Source organism: Dermatophagoides farinae, chromosome 3, assembly GCF_024713945.1.
Source record: "Dermatophagoides farinae isolate YC_2012a chromosome 3, ASM2471394v1, whole genome shotgun sequence".
Lineage (NCBI taxonomy): Eukaryota > Metazoa > Arthropoda > Arachnida > Sarcoptiformes > Pyroglyphidae > Dermatophagoides > Dermatophagoides farinae.
In genome coordinates this window covers 7,090,755-7,108,164 of record NC_134679.1, presented here as the reverse complement: position 1 = coordinate 7,108,164, position 17,410 = coordinate 7,090,755, and the positions used below count along the sequence as shown (strand labels likewise).

Here is a 17,410-nt window from a genome sequence, read left to right as displayed (position 1 = left end):
TGAAATTAGTATTATTTTCTCTCTTATGTTTCATCGCAATCATCGACATGGTCGGCCTAATTTTTTTTTTTTTTTTTTTTGATAATTTTGGTGTCATTCATGTATTTGTTCAATCTAAAGTTACACCCAAATTCATTCTGATCATACTGCTAGCTAATATCTGTCTTTATGAAATAAAATAAATGTCATATATCAATTTATATATGTCGTGGCTAAAGATTAATTCATCTTGAGCCAAATGAAATCAACGAGAAATTCAGAAAAAAAGAAGCTTGAATAATCAACATGATGGCTCTGGAATTTCCAGAATCCAGAAACAAAAAATTTCAGAAATCAAACACATAGAATCAATATGATGATAATTATCAATATTTTATCGTTATTTTTACGGATTCTCTTTTTTCGAATTCTGGTCACTGGTGAACAAAGGAGAGCGCTTCAAGAATACAGAATGTCGAAACATGACATCATCTACAGCAAGTAAAAACAAAGTAAATAAAAACGGATCGATACAAAAATGATGAGAAACGAAACTCAATTTCTTCTTTTTTTCCTTCAATTGTCCCAAAGGAAACCTTAAATCGACAACCACCGCCACCACAATCATAAATAAACCCATTTCGAATGTTTGAAATGATAAAACAAACGATGTTAATATAAAATCCACTCAGACAAATAAAATTTGCCGCATACAAACTCACATACATGCATGCAAAACAGATGGAAACAAAAAGTAACGATAATCCAGCAATAATTGGACCATCTTTTCAAGTCTTTGGATTCTGTCTGTGTGTGTGTGTGTGTGTGTGTGTGTTTGAATTTTGCAATTTTGAACCACTATTGTCGTTATTATTGTTATTATTATTATGATTATCATCAAACACATTGAATACAAATGAGATTTTTATTTTTATTTTGCTTTTTTTCATTTCAAGTTAGGTGTTATCGTTATGCGCTATAGGTTAAAAGTGAATCTAGTAAATTGGTTTTCTTCTCTTTTTTAATCATTTTGAATGATGAAAAAAATCCTCTAGTTAACAACAATAGGATGAGGGCATAGATGAAAGCAAAAAGTGAAATTACCTCCGAGCAAAACAAACGATGATGTGAAATCACATTTACGTGTGAGTGTGTGTGGGAGAGATTTTTCTTTTTGTCGTTTTTTTGCTTTCTAAATTCTCGGATGATCGGATTGCAGATCGAATGAAGATGCGAATGTATAAATTTTTGAAAATTGAAAAATTTCACTGTGGTACAAATGTGTGGAAGAAGAAAGAAGAAAAAGAGTGTTTTCGTTGATCAATTAATTGTCACAATTGTCAATGAATGATTCGATGGAAAACGATGGTCGGCATTCATTCATATGGTCAATCATTTTCGATAACCGTTTGTTACGGGACACTCAAGGGAACGATTGTCATTCTCGCAATTCATAACGGCACAAAAATTGAAACAAACAAAAATGAATCAGTTCATCATCACCGAAAATGTCAGTTATTCAAAACATCCGAATCATTTAAATGTTAAAACATTGATTGACAACCAATGGAAAACAAAATTATGCCATGCAATCAAATGATGATGGTGATTAGATTTACCCTTTCGATTCTCATGGCAAGTCAAGTTTTTAAGAATACAAATCTATAGCATGACAAACATGTTAATTCATTGATTTTTTCATTTAAAAAAATGTTATCGTTTTCTTCCGATAAGATCAAAGTTACGTGCTCAATTCATCGTTTTTTCACCAGTTTAGCATCACTTACTTTGGTGTTGATTCGAGTTACTCTGCAGTCGTTTCATTTGATTGATTGTGAATAAAATTGGCAAGATCAAATTTCCATTTACTTTCACTTTGGTTGAATTTTTTTCTCGAAAATAGAATTTCGCTGGAAATAGATGAATATCAAAAAAATAGACAAGTATTGTATGCTGTAATCAATCACACCAAACATAATGTGCAAAAACAGATGTGGGATTATTAATTTACACCTTGAATGTTTGCAAAGAAAAAAAAATCAAACAAAACAAAAGACAAGAGACAATGTACAATGTAATGAATGAACAACACACGATGATTGAGAATACTACTGAATCAGATCTGATGAATCTGAATGAAAACAAGCGAAGATAAAGACAATATTTATTATTCGAACGTTTTTTTTCACGAAAAAACACAAATCATACGACCCAGCAATAATAATCATAATCATAACAATATATAACACGGACATACAACACACAAACACATTACATATGGGTAGCCGGATGGCCTGTTACACACACACACATCAAACACAGAAACAGAAACAGAAACAGAAACACAGACAGAAACACGAAGAATAAAAATAGAAGCCAAACTAAGAAAGAATGAAAAAAGTATATCTAAGAAGAATCGGTAACAACAACAACCGCCACCACCACCACCCACTACCAAGAAGTGCTAGAATATAGTGAAAAAAATTGGTACAACCATTCAACGAACCCGAGAACGAAATAGAAAACGAAAAATTTGGCCACTATTTTCTCCCGTTTACGTATATTTTCATGAGAACCATTGTCGATTTTTTGTCGTCGAAAATGTCGATCGTAATTTTACGTTATTCGGTTTTTCTTTTTGCTTGTCGATAGTCAAATTAAAAAACACAAAAAGTGGATCATTTCTTTTTTTCCACCATTGAATGTTTTGGTGTTTTTTCTGTTTTCGTAGTAGCTGTAGTTGACTGTTGGTTGTCGTGGATCGTTGTTTTCGTACAGTTTATCGGTTTATTCAAGTTTCAGGTCGCCCTAAGGTCTGACAAACAGACAGTAAATTTAACGACGTATATGGGGTCCAGTTCTGCGTTGTTGTATATCGTTTCAGGCAGATTCTTGGCACTGAATGCTAAACACATAGACACAATTTAAGAGAAACAACAAGAAGCCAGAAAAAAACAAGAAATGAAAGATGTTGAAACAACAAATAAACGTAGTGAATGGAGAAAAAAAATTACAACAAAAACAAACCGCTGATGATGATGAGGATGAAATTTCATTTACGGTTCGACAAAAAATATCAGATTTTGTATTGCGATCTAACGGATTTTCATTCAATTTATTCGTGGTTAATGGTTACTGGTTACACAGGCTGCTGGCTGTTTTCTATCTGATATCTGTCATGTATACAATGCGCGTATATATAAATGCGTGTGTGTTTAGAGAACGGACGAATTTCGTTTCACAGTTTCATTTCTCCATTTGGATTGTGGTGTATGTACAAGAATAATGAACGCTTAATCTCTGTCACTCATTCAGTCAGTCAGTCAGTAAATCAGTGATTCAGCGACAGTTTTAATTCACTTAAAAACACAAATACAAAGCAAAAATGGAAAAAATACTTGTATTTCATTCATTGAATCGAATGAATAACAAATGGAAAAATCATCATCAACAGGGGACAAAAAGAAACAAACTTCAATTGATACCTACAATTGATAGTAAGGTAGGAATTTTGCAAATTGTGGATCATTTTTTGTTTTGTAGTTAAAAAGATTCATATATAATTCTATGCTTCTTCCTTGTTTTTTTCTCATTTTTTGGTCCCAGAATAGACATGTGCGTATATCTGTTTGTTTGTAGTATACAAACATGTTTTGATAATGATTGTTGCACAATTCAAGCAAAAAATGGAATGTAATAGAATAGAGTTGCATTAGTCATGTCCATCATTTATGTTTTGTTTGAAAACGGAAACAAAAAAAAATTAAACAGGTTCTGGATTCTCAGGGAATTAGAAAGAGAAAAAATTTGTTCAATGTCAAATCGGTTGTAAAAACGTTTTTGTTTGTTTTAACAATTTCTATAAATCATACTCATGGTTGATAAGTTGAGCAAAATACCGGATGATGATGATGTTTGGAACTTTTATCGAAAAAAATTAAATAAAGACATCCAATGATTTCTAATCCCATTAACTTATGGTTTGTGTTTCATGACACAAAACTGGAGGGCATTGTGTATTGTTTTTTTTTGTGGATGAAATAAACAAGTTGACAAAAAATTATTCATACGGATCAAGTTGAACCAGATTTTTTGTGATATTTCAATCAACAACCACCATATTATTAGCAGTTCAAGTGCTTTGAGAAACATATGGATCAGGAATAGGAATTTTTCTCTGCAATGCAATTTCGAAATTAATGTTTCATAAGAGAAAATTTTCAATCATCGACAAAATCGCACATAAATCCATGTGCAATTTGCTCATGGTTGTTATTTTTTAGTTTTAGTCTGCATTTAATCATAGGTCTATTTTTCGTTCATAAATTATAACTTGCAAGAATTTTCATTCTTTCATCATCTGATAATATTAGGTTTTGAAGAGTTTCTCTCTCTCTCTCGAGGGAGAACACAAGGAAACATTTGGCATTAAGTTTTCTTGATAAATTTTTCATACACACTAGGGGTAATTACCATCATTATTCACACGTACATCAAACATAAGAATTTTTCGTTTCGAAAAATTGTCATCATCAAAGAAAATGAGAAAAAAACAATAATTTCGGTCGCTTTCTTACTTGTGGTGTCCTCAAATAATTTTTCGGTTAAAAGAAAACGTCAAGTAAAGTGAATGAATAAGAGAAAAGAGTAAAATATGTTGAAATCAATAATTTTTTTTTTCACACAAAAAGACTACCTAGGCAAGGTTTGACGTATTTGTCAGTTTTTCCGTCACAAAAGAGGAAATATTATTCAAACAAAACTGTCATCACATATATGAATTGAGTAAAAGATTCAGTCAAAGATTATTAATGATGATAATCTCAACAATCTTTCCAAGTAAAGCAATGAGTAGCATTGAAAACAAAGACCAACTGTATTAACTCTATTTCAATGTAATTTGACTTTTTTTGTTCGCGATTCCATCATGTGAATTTTTTTTGTGGATCGTAATCAAAAAAACTGAGAACCATCTGTTCCGTTTCTATCATAGAATATATCATGATGAATAAATAAGAAAATGAAAAAAGCAAAAAAGAAAGATGTTCAAACGAATTCGGAATAAAAATGCTATAAATTTTCGAGAATATATCATATATATTCATATTCTTGATTCACAAGAACAGATGGTTCTTGTGAATGGTACACTCTTCTCCCCACATGCGGGTCGTATCATTGATGGAGATGGTGGCAGAAAATGCGATCCAACAACAGAAATACACAAGTTCCATATTGGCATTATTTTTAAAAATTAAAATTAAACGAAAATCATCGACCTAATATCAAGAAGAAAACCAATCAATCAGTAACAAGAAAAAAATGCCAGCGAAAAAATCTCTCTATTAATCAATCGATCATGATGGTGATGAATGCCACAAAATTATCGTGGTTTATAACAATGATAATTCACACAAATGACGTCAATGAATTTTAATACGGATCAACCGGATTGTTGGATTCAATAAAAACAGATGTGCATTATTTACCCGAAGAAAAATAACAATTAATTGCATGATTCGTGGCCCAGACACACACATAAACAATAATGATGAATGATCCAAAATGAATTTTTTAGAGAAACAAAACGAACAAAAAACAATAATGAATAGAAATGAAAAGAGAATTTTAACATTTTAAGATTTAACTCAATTCATTGACGCCCATAATATATGAAAGTTGTACAACGCTCACAATCACATCAAAGCTATTGATTTTCGGATAACTTGCTTGCGAAATGAAAAAGTTTTTTCTTCACATCGATGGCTTCGAAATGAAAATCTCGAAATCATCAATCTTTATTATTATTGTGTCGTTTCTTTCAACAATAAGATACAACGCCAGATCAGGTGGAACAAGTATATCTATTTGATTTTCTTTGTTATTTTTTATTTACTTTTCCATGTTCAAATAAAACTTTAGTCTTTCAATAAGGATTTTATCACTATGAGGTTGTTAGCAGCAGTGTGTGTGTGTGTGTATGAATAATGCACCATTTCACTTTGATACCGCATTCCTGGACTGTATAAATAAACGTAGGTGAAGATAGATTCCAGTACTTCTGGTCGGCTATGTTTATGGAATTTATTTAACATCTTATTGAACAGTAAGCGTGAAAAAAGAGTCGGAGACCATACTTGGTATAGATGAATAATTTATTGGGAAAATAAACATTCCAGAAATAATAATAGTCATTTTTTCCAATTGTATTGATACGTAATCGGACAGAATGAATGCGAAAAGTTTTCCCACGTGATAGGTGTCATATTAAATTGATGCAATTTCAATTGATAATGATGACTGACAAACAACATTCTCGAAATGGATGACTGTGTTTGTCGTCACCTCCAAAAAAATTAGTCGAATGGACAAATTCTAAAAAACTTTTGCGAAATAATTACCGATATACTGACACTACAGAATAATAGTGTGTGTGTTGGCAATACTACTGGAATTGGGATTGATGTGGTATTTTTGTTGCAAACCAAATGACCTAATAATTATGGAAAAATAATGAATTCTTCAGAATTTTGTTACCCTGGAACACAGACATGAAATCAAAAAAAAAAAAAAAAAAACGAGAAAAAACAACAAAACAAAAATCGACTTTGGTAAACTTTATTTCTGAAACAAAGCACAATACTCGATGCCTTAAAAAAAGTTAAGCTTTGGATAAAAAATTTCAATTTTTTTATTTTCTTTTTTGCAAAAAGTTTTCGCGCACACACACACACGCACACATTCATTATCTAGTATATTGCAACACCGTTTTTATTAGATATAAAAATAATTATGGATCAATTCGAGACCTACACAATGATGATGATTGTTATTATTATGTTCACACAGCAGCCAGAAACCAAATCGAATAAATAAGTTTCATTCGTCAACAACAACAACAAAAACAGAATGATGATAATTGTTTACAGTGTGTGGATTGGCTTTGCCGTAACACGTCGAAAGAAAAAGTTGAAAACAAAAACAATTACTGAAATTAACAATAAAAAACCATTCCACGCTGAATAATGTAATCATGAAAAGAGCAATTTTTGAAATTGAAATAAAAACAAAAAACATTGTCATTTCCATTTCCATTTCCATTATTATTATTATTATTATAGCCCAAATTGAATCACAAAAAACACCTGTGATAGAGTAACACACATGATTGTTTGGGATTATTATTTGGGCAAAAAATAAAAAATAAATGAGATCCAGCATTCTGTAGGGTTTCATTTTCTCACACACATCAAACAATAACGGCAAAACAGCTTCAAAACAAAAACTGACGAAAAATAAAAAAGCCCACAATTTCTGTTTAGGGGTGGCGGCTGCGCCGCCCCCCCTGCTTGGTATCCAGTCAAAGGTATCAATCCTTGACGGTCAATATAGCTGGATACCCGCAGGTGTGGCGGCTGCGCCGCCCCCCCTGCTTGGCATCCAGCCAAAGGTGTCAATTTTAACGCTAAAATATCACAAAAATGAACGAAATTGATTAGAAAGAAAAATTTCAGACTCATGTTCAATCAGTGTTGCCATGTTTTTTTTTAAACAAAATTAAAGTTTGAACATTGAACATTTACAAAGAAATTCATATAAATAAATGACATATAATCATCGTCATCATTGGAATTTAGCTTATAGTTGCATGTTGAAAATTTTTTTATTGAACCCATAATCATAGTGTTTTTCAGAAAAATTCTTTTCATTAAATAGTGGATGGATGTTGACAACACAATAATTCTTCAACCAATGTATTGCGAAAGAAATGGGCATTTTCAAATTTGAATTTTTATTATGCTTCAAAAAATGAGCCAATGGATAACTATTTTGCAACATGGTGTTTGCTGTTTTTTTTTGTCCATCATTTCCCATTCGAGCAGTACCAATTTGACCAAATTCCCTCTTTCTCTCTCTCTCTCCTTGATCAATCATTCAATTTTTTTCCGGTATTGTCAACAATCAACATTGAATTCAACATTACAAGGTATTTTCAGATATCAATCGAAATGTTTTTATTACAACGTCAAATTGATATTGACATTGATATGATATGATCGTCATCAATAGGAAATTGCGTGCTACACATTCGATGACAATCATGATTTAGTTACATTCAACAATGCCATAGTTTTTTCTTCCATTCAACCTTGTTATACTACAAATGATGGATCTCATAGTTTTTTGGATAACCAATTTTAATCAAATGAAAGGGAATGATTATAATTATGATCATCATCATCATCATCATTTGTGGATTGTTGAGAAATGATGTTGTTATCATGCCAAATATTCCGTTTTGGAAAACATGTTTTGGTCCCAGTGTGTGCGTCCATACAATTCTGATAATTACAATTGCCTGTTCTATTATTCTATTCTAATACTTGACTACCCACATATGAAACTTTACACAAACAAACAAACCGACGAAAAAACATTTAACATTGTTGTTGTTAAAGATAATGAAAAATTTCAATTCGGAAAATGGAAAACATTACTAATCATTGGAAAGAAATATAAATTACTTACTGCCAAAATAATCAATTCGATCCATAACAAATAGATGGCAGCATATTGATCGTGTTTTTTCTCTTTTCAAATTCATCATCATCATTTGAATTAAATTTACCGCCAAAATATTACAAACTCACTTTCGATTATGACTACTAACCACATCATCCTTATCATCAGTATCAATCAAATTTGATTTGTAATCAATTTATAAGGGAAAAAAATTATTCAAAACAATGAAATACAAGTAGACATGATTATATTAATATTAAATTAAATGTGGTTATAATATAATTATTGGATTTTCCAAGAAACACTTTTATATTCAGATAATACATTTCTGGGTTGAAATGGGAAGAATGTGGAAATAGTCGAGCTTTCATGCGTGCGCAGCTGACTTACTGCTTGTTTCATTGATGAAGAAAACGACAAAAAGAGTTTCGAACTATTTTTCCGATCTGGATAAATTGATCAAAAAAGGAAACAAAATATCCGTAATAACAAGTGGGAAATGGTTTCGAGACGGATCAAAAAAAAAGAGAAACTGAAAATCTGGATTGGTTGAGTTGACTTTTTTGACAACTACACACTGTGTATATCCTCGAACTTAAATTTTTGCCTTGCAGTGTTGATTGATTTCAATGCTTTTTCTTCTCTCATCCTTCAACAAATTCATTTCGTTGGGACCTCGTCATTTCGTTATCAATGAATGATGATGAGCATGAGAGAGAAGCATGAAGAAAAAAAAATTGAATCAACAAAGAGAGCCTTGGTTCATCATCATCATCATCATGTACAATGATACAGGATCAAGACTGATCAATGATAACATATATTTGCAATATGACGATCAAAAAATGAATGGAAATATATCTCGATGAACATGGACAAACATCCAACAAAAACAGAAAAAACAATGCTTTAATATGATAATTTGATGCATCGTCACACAACAATAACCTGGCAATGAACAGGTTCAATGAAAATGATTTTTGTTCTTCTCATTAACATTGTTTTATACAACCATGATTGTGTTGTTTTTTTCCCAAAACATTTTTTTGGGGTTTCTGGTCTAAAATGCTGCGTTTTTCACTTTTCATTGAAACATCATCATCATCATCATCATCATCGTTATCATTGATAACATGTTTTCATAATCGACACATTGTAATGTATTGACTCAATGTAACGATAATCATCATCATCATCAGCTTTGGAGGGTGTTATTATTATTATTCTCATGATGATGACGGATCATGAGAATGATATTGCAAATCAATGGTAATCAACTATAACAAATCTGATCAGTGATCACAATACCACCATGATCATTGAGAGAACTTGTGTTTAATGATATTGATGGTCATCGAAATTTAATTTTAATTTTAATTTCTCCACTTTCATTCATTCATTCATTCATTCATTTGACAGAAAAGCCACCTCTCAGATATTGGTGGATAAAATACAATATTTTCATTTTTTTCTAGCCATAAAATGGCAGTGATAATTCACCATAATCATCATGTGTTTGTCATCATCGTTGATGAAGAAAATTCGGGTTTAACCATTTGATTATAGAAAAAAATTTAATTTTCATCATCATCATCGTTGTTATTGTTTTTTTTTGTTTTTATTTTCACTCGTTTTTTTAAAACAAAAATATTAGTTTTTTAAAAACATTTGCAAATCAACCGAGCTATATAGAATTACAATCACAATTTCATTTCATTTTACATAAACACAACGCATAAATCTGAAGTTGATATCATCAAAGATATTGTTCGATTCGAGTTATCAATCAAGATATGGCCATTCAATAGTGTATTGTATTCATGAGCTCAAAACTACGATCGTTGTCCTTTTTTTCACACATTTCTGTCGTCACATCAAATTGGAAAATAAACAACGAAATCATCAACATTTCAGTCTAAATTGTCACCATTCAAAAATCGAATGATTTCAATTCATTTTTGTTCTTTGCTCGTCCAGCAATTTGATTTGATTTGATTTTGAACATTACATTTGCACACCAGCAAAAATCCGAAATTAGCAGAAATGTTACCATTGAAGAAAAGTTTGGTCATGTTATCGATTCTTGTGTCATTAATAATCATAATTGATTATAATGTTCAAGGTATGATTGTACCTGGTCATGATAATTCGGTCAATGGATGGACGTTGAGTAATGTAACGACAACAAATTCACTAAAAGTGAGTCATTCACACTCTCCTTTACATGATCATACGCTTTTCAGTACCATTCATATGTTGCGCTTTTTAAATCCAAAATTATTAGTTAAAGTGAGTTGACAAATCCATATCCATATCCATATCCATAATCCATATTAATAACAATGTAGATTTGCATAATAATCATTGCATTACCCGGTTGTCATCATTTTAATTTTCGTAATTTTTCTTCTCTTATAATTTGCTTTGCCGAAAACCCATATACCACCCCCACTTTAACAATCGCTTCTGGTACTTCTTCTTGCAAACAAATGCATTGATGTGAATAATTCTTTCAGGAATACAATACAGCAATGAGAGGTAAAGCATCATGGCTTACATGTCAAGTTTGTTCAGCTGCTGTTGGATTGATACGTTTATATCCAAGTCTTTCGACCGTACAGACAATATTTATCAATGTTTGTTCGTTAGGCTACGAAGAATATCGAGTTTGTGAAGGTCTAAGCCAATTGTTTGGTGAAGAATTAATCTACATTTTAATACATTCAACATTATCACATTCAGAAGTTTGCGGTCTTGTTATTGGTACAAGTTGTATGCCAAATAGTGCACGATATCCATATAGTGATAAATGGAAATTACCACTTTTACCATTGTCCAATGATGTTACCAATGTTCTTCTAGGTATTTCAGTTCATTCAGTTCATTCAAATCATTGGAATAAATCCTTTTCCATTTATAACGATTTTTTCGTTTCTCAAACAGATCTCGAACATCGACAAAAGTGGCGAGAAGAAAATGCATTGCAAGTTGAGCAAAATGTATCCACAATTCTTCATTTGTCCGATCTACATTTGGATATTTATTATCAACCGAATGCACCAGCTGCATGTAGTGAACCATTATGTTGTCGCGCAACAAGCACGGCCAATAAACGAAGCCATGCCGCTGGTATGTGGGGCAGTATGGACAATTGTGATTCAGTACTTCGAACTATTGAAAATCTTCTGGCAACAATCTCACAACATCATTCGGATCAATATCGTTATCTATTGTTGACCGGTGATTACATACCACATGATATTTGGAATACAACCAAAGATGAAATTGTCCATACAACACGAACATTCAATGCATTGATCAAGAAACATGTTCCCAGTGATAAAATTATCATACCCGTGATTGGTAATCATGAATCACATCCAGTGGATCAATTTTGTCCAGAAGATCTGAACAGACAATTTTCAAGTCAATGGCTTTATGAAGAATTATTACAACAATGGAAACAATGGATACCATCCGAATATCATGAAACATTTCGCCAATTTGGTTATTATGCTGTAGTCGACGGCAAGGCACGTTTCATTGTTATGAATATGAATTATTGTGCTCGACTCAATTTTTGGAATGTATTGCGCTATCTGGATATGGGTGATATGTTACATTGGATACAACGAGAATTGCAGAATGCCACATTAGCCGGTCAATACGTATATCTTGTTGGTCACATTGCACCGGATGAAGATGAATGTTTCACACATTGGGTTGTCACATATCGCAATATCATTGAAACATATAAGAATATCATTCGTGGACAATTTTTCGGCCACACACATCTAGATGAAATACGTATTTATTATTCAAATCAACCAAATGATCCAGAGCCTATTGGGGTTGCCTATCTAGCGCCAAGTGTAACTACTTATCTAAATGTAATGCCATCATTCCGTTTCTATTCAACGGACCCTGAAAATGGTCAACTCATCGATCATATGACATATTATCTGAATCTAACCAAAGCAAACATGGACGATAAACAATTCAAACCATTCGAAAAATATGAACCAATTTGGGATTTTGAATATAATGCACGTGACTCATATAATATGACATCATTGTCGCCAAAATCATGGCACCAATTTATTGAACAAGTTTTAGTGAATCCTATTTATCTACGGCGATATTATCAACATTATGGCCGTTATAATCATGATCAAACGGATACAAAATCAATTTCATCAATGATTAATGTGATCGATAAAGTTTTTGTTCGTGTTTAAAATATCTCGCTCACTCACTCATGTTTTTCTCTCATTCATCAAATTTTCAAATTTCTCTTTCACTTTTTTGTTTTTATAAATCTAAGCAATAATAAATGATGATGATCAAATTCAACTCTTGCAATGACCTTGCAAAGATGTGGGCAACAAATCATCCAATTTCTATTATCATGTGGTTTCTCTTTTTCTTGGTCAGATTTGAATCAATTTAATTTAATTTAATTTAGTTGGGAATTTCATACAAAAAGTCATAATTCATTTCCAGCTGATTCATGCATAGTATATAAGATTGTTAATGTAGAAAAAAATCCAACCTACTATTCCAACGAATTGCCAATTATCCATGATGATCAAAGTTGATGAGATTGCAACACAATTAGGATAAACAAGAAATACGAATAACTGCTCACAATCAATATATGAAATCATTTGTTATATTAAATCAATTAGTGCCATCGTTGCTCAACATTGTTATATGTAAAATGAAACAATTCTTCAATAAAAAAAACACACACAAAACTTGATTGGAACGAAAACACATTTGAATTGAAGGGAAAATGGATTAGTCAATAGAAGAACTTTTGGCTACTTTCATCATAGTTGAACAGTCATTGATTATTCATTACCTCATCATTGTTGTTATCATCATCATAAACACATGAATACATTCGCGATCAGCTAGCGACATCTGTCAATCACAATCACAATTAGATTGTGAATTCAGGGACATTTTTTGTTTCTTTTATTTTTTATTTTCTTTATTTTTTATTATTATTTTATACAAATCAAAAACAATGAAAGTAAACAAAGGTGTCTTAGTAGTGATGTGATTTAGTAGTGATATTAATTCTTGTCTTGTGAAAACAAAAGAAAATGACAAACAATGAAATCAATGGATACGGTAATGATAATAATGATGAATGAATGAATGAATGGATGCTACGAACATTGCAAACAAAATACACGACTATTGATTGATTGGAAAAAGAATCAGGTTTTAACACAATTTAAAAATGAAAATGCATTTACATACATTCATAATAGTGGCATGGCATAACACTGCACTTTGAAATTGAACAATAAATTATTTGTGTGTTAGGGACACATTCATCATATTTCAAACAAGATTATCAAGAAACATTAAAATATAGCAGACAATCAATAATCAATAATCAATAATCAGTAATCAATAATTAGTAATCAGTAATCAGTAATCCAATAATACTAAAATTAGCTACGATAAACATAAATAACCAATGATGATTGAGAATATATTGAAATTATGTAACGTATGGGGAATGAATATAGTGAATTTAGTGAATATAATGTTGTGTTATGTTATGTTATGTTATGTTATGTTGTTGAATTTCTCAATTTGTTATCATCAATTTCGTTTTGTGTTTTAAATATTTGGCACCGGCTATTTTTCAGTTTTGAAATTTTCAGGCAATTCGTCTCCAACCCTCCCAATTTAATTATTGAGGCAGTAATAATTGCTCTAATTGTTGTGGCAGCATCAATGCTGATGTGGGTGGATGTGGATGTTGTGTGGTCGATGATAGTGGTGGTGGTGGTGCTGGTACTGGCAATAAACCATTATGATTTAGTACAGAATTGTTATTGTTTCCATTAATCGAGGATGATGATGATGATGATGACGAAGATTAGCAGTATGGTTATGATTATGGTTACCATTGTTATTATTTGATTGTTGCAATATATGTTGAGCGTCACGATGACGACGAAGATCAACTTTACGTTGAAATGCACGCGGACATAGATCACAAACGAATGGCTTGTAACCGGTATGTTTACGGGCATGTGTTATTAGATTTGATGATTGTGAAAATGCTTTACCGCATACATTGCACTTGTGGGGCTTCTCTCCGGTATGAATATAAGTATGTTTTTTCATGTCCGATTTTTGATGAAATCTTTTTCCTACATTTTTCCAATCAATACATCATTTCAATTATTCAATGAAAATAACACTTGCACTTAATAACTTACCACAATACATGCATGGAAATGGTCTTGTATCTGAATGGATCAACATATGTGTGGATAATGTTGATGAACGTTTAAATTGTTTTCCACATTGCTTACATTCAAATGTACGATCCGTGCCGCTAGATGACGATATTGTTCCATTATTATCATGATGATGGTGATGATGACTATTTAGTAGTGATAATGATAATTTATGGCCTGTATGATTATGGTTCGATTTCACTGTTGTTCCAGCGGTCGATGTTACAGCGGCAGCGGCAGCAGCAGCGGCTGCAGCCATTAAATGATTATTATCGACCAAATTCAACAATGAATTTCGTGCTGCTGCTGCTGTAGAAACATTGGCCGATGATGTATTGAATGATGAGGATGGAACTGTTGCAACCAAGGAAGAGAACATATCGCCGGAAGGAAATAATGAACGTAATAAGGTTTTTTGTTGTTCATTATTGAATGAATATCCACCATTTTTAGGCTGTAGATAGGCTGTTGATGCAGATGTTGATGTCGTATTCTGTGATTGTGGGTGATTATTGTCAGCCAAATGTGATAGAATGAATGAACGAGAACGATTCAATTGCGATTCGAATGCATTTGTATCATTTGAATGATGATGTTGATGATGGTGATGATTTTCTTTTGAATCTTTTGTTGAACCAATTGTTTGTTGCTGACCATGTCCAGCAGCCGCAGCTGCAGCAGTAGTTACAGCTGAATACAGGAATGGATTAGCATAGAATGGTGGTGAATTTGGTGGCGTTATCATATTGCTATTGTGGCAAATTTGTTGATATAAATTCGTTGTACCAGCCGAATGTTTTAACAATAATTCAGCTACTGTCTGATCTGAAAACGCATGTTGACTTTGATGCGGATGTTTGCCATCATCATTATCAGACGAATTATTAGTGGACAAATTCATTGGTTTCATTTCCTCATCTTCAACCACATCGATAATCGGCTCATCATCATCATCATCATTAACATCTTGGACATTATCATCTTCTAACCGTTCGGATGTAATCGAATTGGTACGACTACTATTCAATGATGATTGTCGTTGTCGTCGTCGTTGTTGTCGTTGTAATGATTCATTATCATTGAATTTTTGATTAATATCAATCATATCTTGATCATGATGGTTATTTATCTGCAAAAATCCATTCAATATTAATGTCGATGATGATGATGGTGGTGAACCAATCAATGATGCTGATGATGATGATGTAGTGGATGATGATTGTATTGGTGATTGGCAACGATCACTACCGCCGATACCATTCAACACGGATAATGAAGATGTGGATGATGATGGAGATATGGATGATGAGAATGATAATGGTGATGAAGAAACCAAGGAATATTCTTCCAAACCATCACTGTTTGTATTGTTTCTATTATTCTGTTTATTTGAAATCAATCGATTTGATCGATTTTTGATCGATATTTTTGATGCTGCTGATGATGCTGATGATGATGACAATATTGAATTGATGGAGTAATCTGAAATTGGTTTCTTATTATTGTCATTGATAATTGATTTTGTTGTTCGTTTATTTCTATGATTATTTATCATTGATTTCTTTTCATTTAAATCATTCGATTTATGATTATTATCATGATGACCATTCATGTTCATTAATGTAGATGATGATGTCGGTGATTTTGGACTTAGTAAATTTCCCAATCCCAATGATGCTTGCAGATTCTGCTGCATTAGTGTGGATGATGATGATGATGATCCGGCAAATAATGATCCATATGCAGCAGCAAATGCTAAAGGATCCATCATTGGACTTATCATTAAACCGGAACCAGCCGGTGGTAATCCAATCATTAATTCATTGCCATTATGATGATTAGCTGAATTTGTTAACGACGAATGATGGTGACTATTTGAATTACCATTTGGCCAATTTGAAACCGCTGCCATTGTTGATGAATAATTTGCCAACAAACTTGGCATGTCTATTGTTGGAACTGACACTGATGATGATGAAGATGACGATTCCGAAAACGATGATGATGATGATAATGATGATGATGATGATGATGATGAATTATTCGATTGGAATGAATGTTTTAATGATTTTTGTTGATTACCACCGGCAAAGTTTAGATTGAAAAATTGATTCAATTGATTTAGATCCGGTGCAAAATTTCGTTGATGAATATTATTCCTATCTGAACGAAATGAAATGTTACGAATCACGTTATTGAATGTCGATTTAGGGGATGAAGAATTTGAATTTTCATTCGATGATGATGGGATTTGTAATCCACAATCGGAGGAAACTTGAGTCAAAATTTCTAGAAATCAAATGAAAAAAAAGAAAAGAAACCAGGATACCGCGTTAGTGACAAAGTGAAAATCAAACATCAAAAATCAAAGGTAAATGTATCAAAAATCACTGCAATAATTTGTGGGATAAACACTGAAAATCAGTGTGAAAAATTGTGGCAAAGTGGCTTTTTTATTACCGTTCAAATGAAATAGGGATGTATCATAAAATCAAATACACTCACTCATAGGCAACAAAAGAAATATTGAATCGATGAAATAAAAAAATTAATTTTCTCCATTTCAGTGCACATTCAGTGTGTGTGTGTGTTTATTACAGCGAGGCTTGAATTGAAATGACAATTCCATTGACACATACACA

The 17,410-nt window shown here is 32.1% G+C and overlaps 2 protein-coding genes across 5 annotated transcripts in view; one reads left to right on the top strand and one right to left on the bottom strand.

Moving 5' to 3' along the window:
* The first annotated feature begins 8,283 nt into the window (after nt 1–8,283).
* On the top strand, nt 8,284–12,905 carry LOC124494668 (sphingomyelin phosphodiesterase). Of its 2 annotated transcripts, none has more exons than XM_047057910.2 (3): nt 8,284–10,698; nt 11,016–11,361; nt 11,443–12,905. In XM_047057910.2, exons 1-3 carry the CDS (start codon nt 10,543–10,545, stop codon nt 12,735–12,737), a joined length of 1,797 nt encoding a protein of 598 aa, XP_046913866.1. In that variant the 5' UTR covers nt 8,284–10,542; the 3' UTR covers nt 12,738–12,905. The 2 variants fall into 2 exon arrangements, with proteins under 2 accessions (XP_046913866.1, XP_046913865.1); XM_047057909.2 differs by having other exon boundaries at nt 9,368–10,788.
* Nucleotides 12,906–13,449: 544 nt separating this feature from the next.
* The window catches only part of LOC124494412 (uncharacterized), a 63,502-nt gene continuing 59,541 nt past the window's right edge, over nt 13,450–17,410 (bottom strand). For all 3 annotated transcript variants that reach the window (XM_075729554.1, XM_075729553.1, XM_075729552.1), the window contains 2 exons: nt 14,748–17,057; nt 13,450–14,678 (listed from right to left, as the gene is read on the bottom strand). In XM_075729554.1, the coding sequence (XP_075585669.1) occupies nt 14,341–14,678; nt 14,748–16,713 (2,304 nt within the window). In that variant the 5' untranslated portion in view covers nt 16,714–17,057 and the 3' untranslated portion in view covers nt 13,450–14,340. The remainder of the gene's footprint in view (nt 14,679–14,747; nt 17,058–17,410) is intronic.

What these genes read in the sequence shown, in the direction of transcription:
- LOC124494668 (XM_047057909.2), top strand. Translation starts at nt 10,543, where the DNA reads ATGTTACCATTGAAGAAAAGTTTGGTCATGTTATCGATTCTTGTGTCA. An exon ending in ATCCAAAATTATTAGTTAAA is followed by an intron (nt 10,789 to 11,015) that starts GTGAGTTGACAA and finishes TAATTCTTTCAG; the next exon opens with GAATACAATACAGCAATGAG. An exon ending in TGTTACCAATGTTCTTCTAG is followed by an intron (nt 11,362 to 11,442) that starts GTATTTCAGTTC and finishes TTTCTCAAACAG; the next exon opens with ATCTCGAACATCGACAAAAG.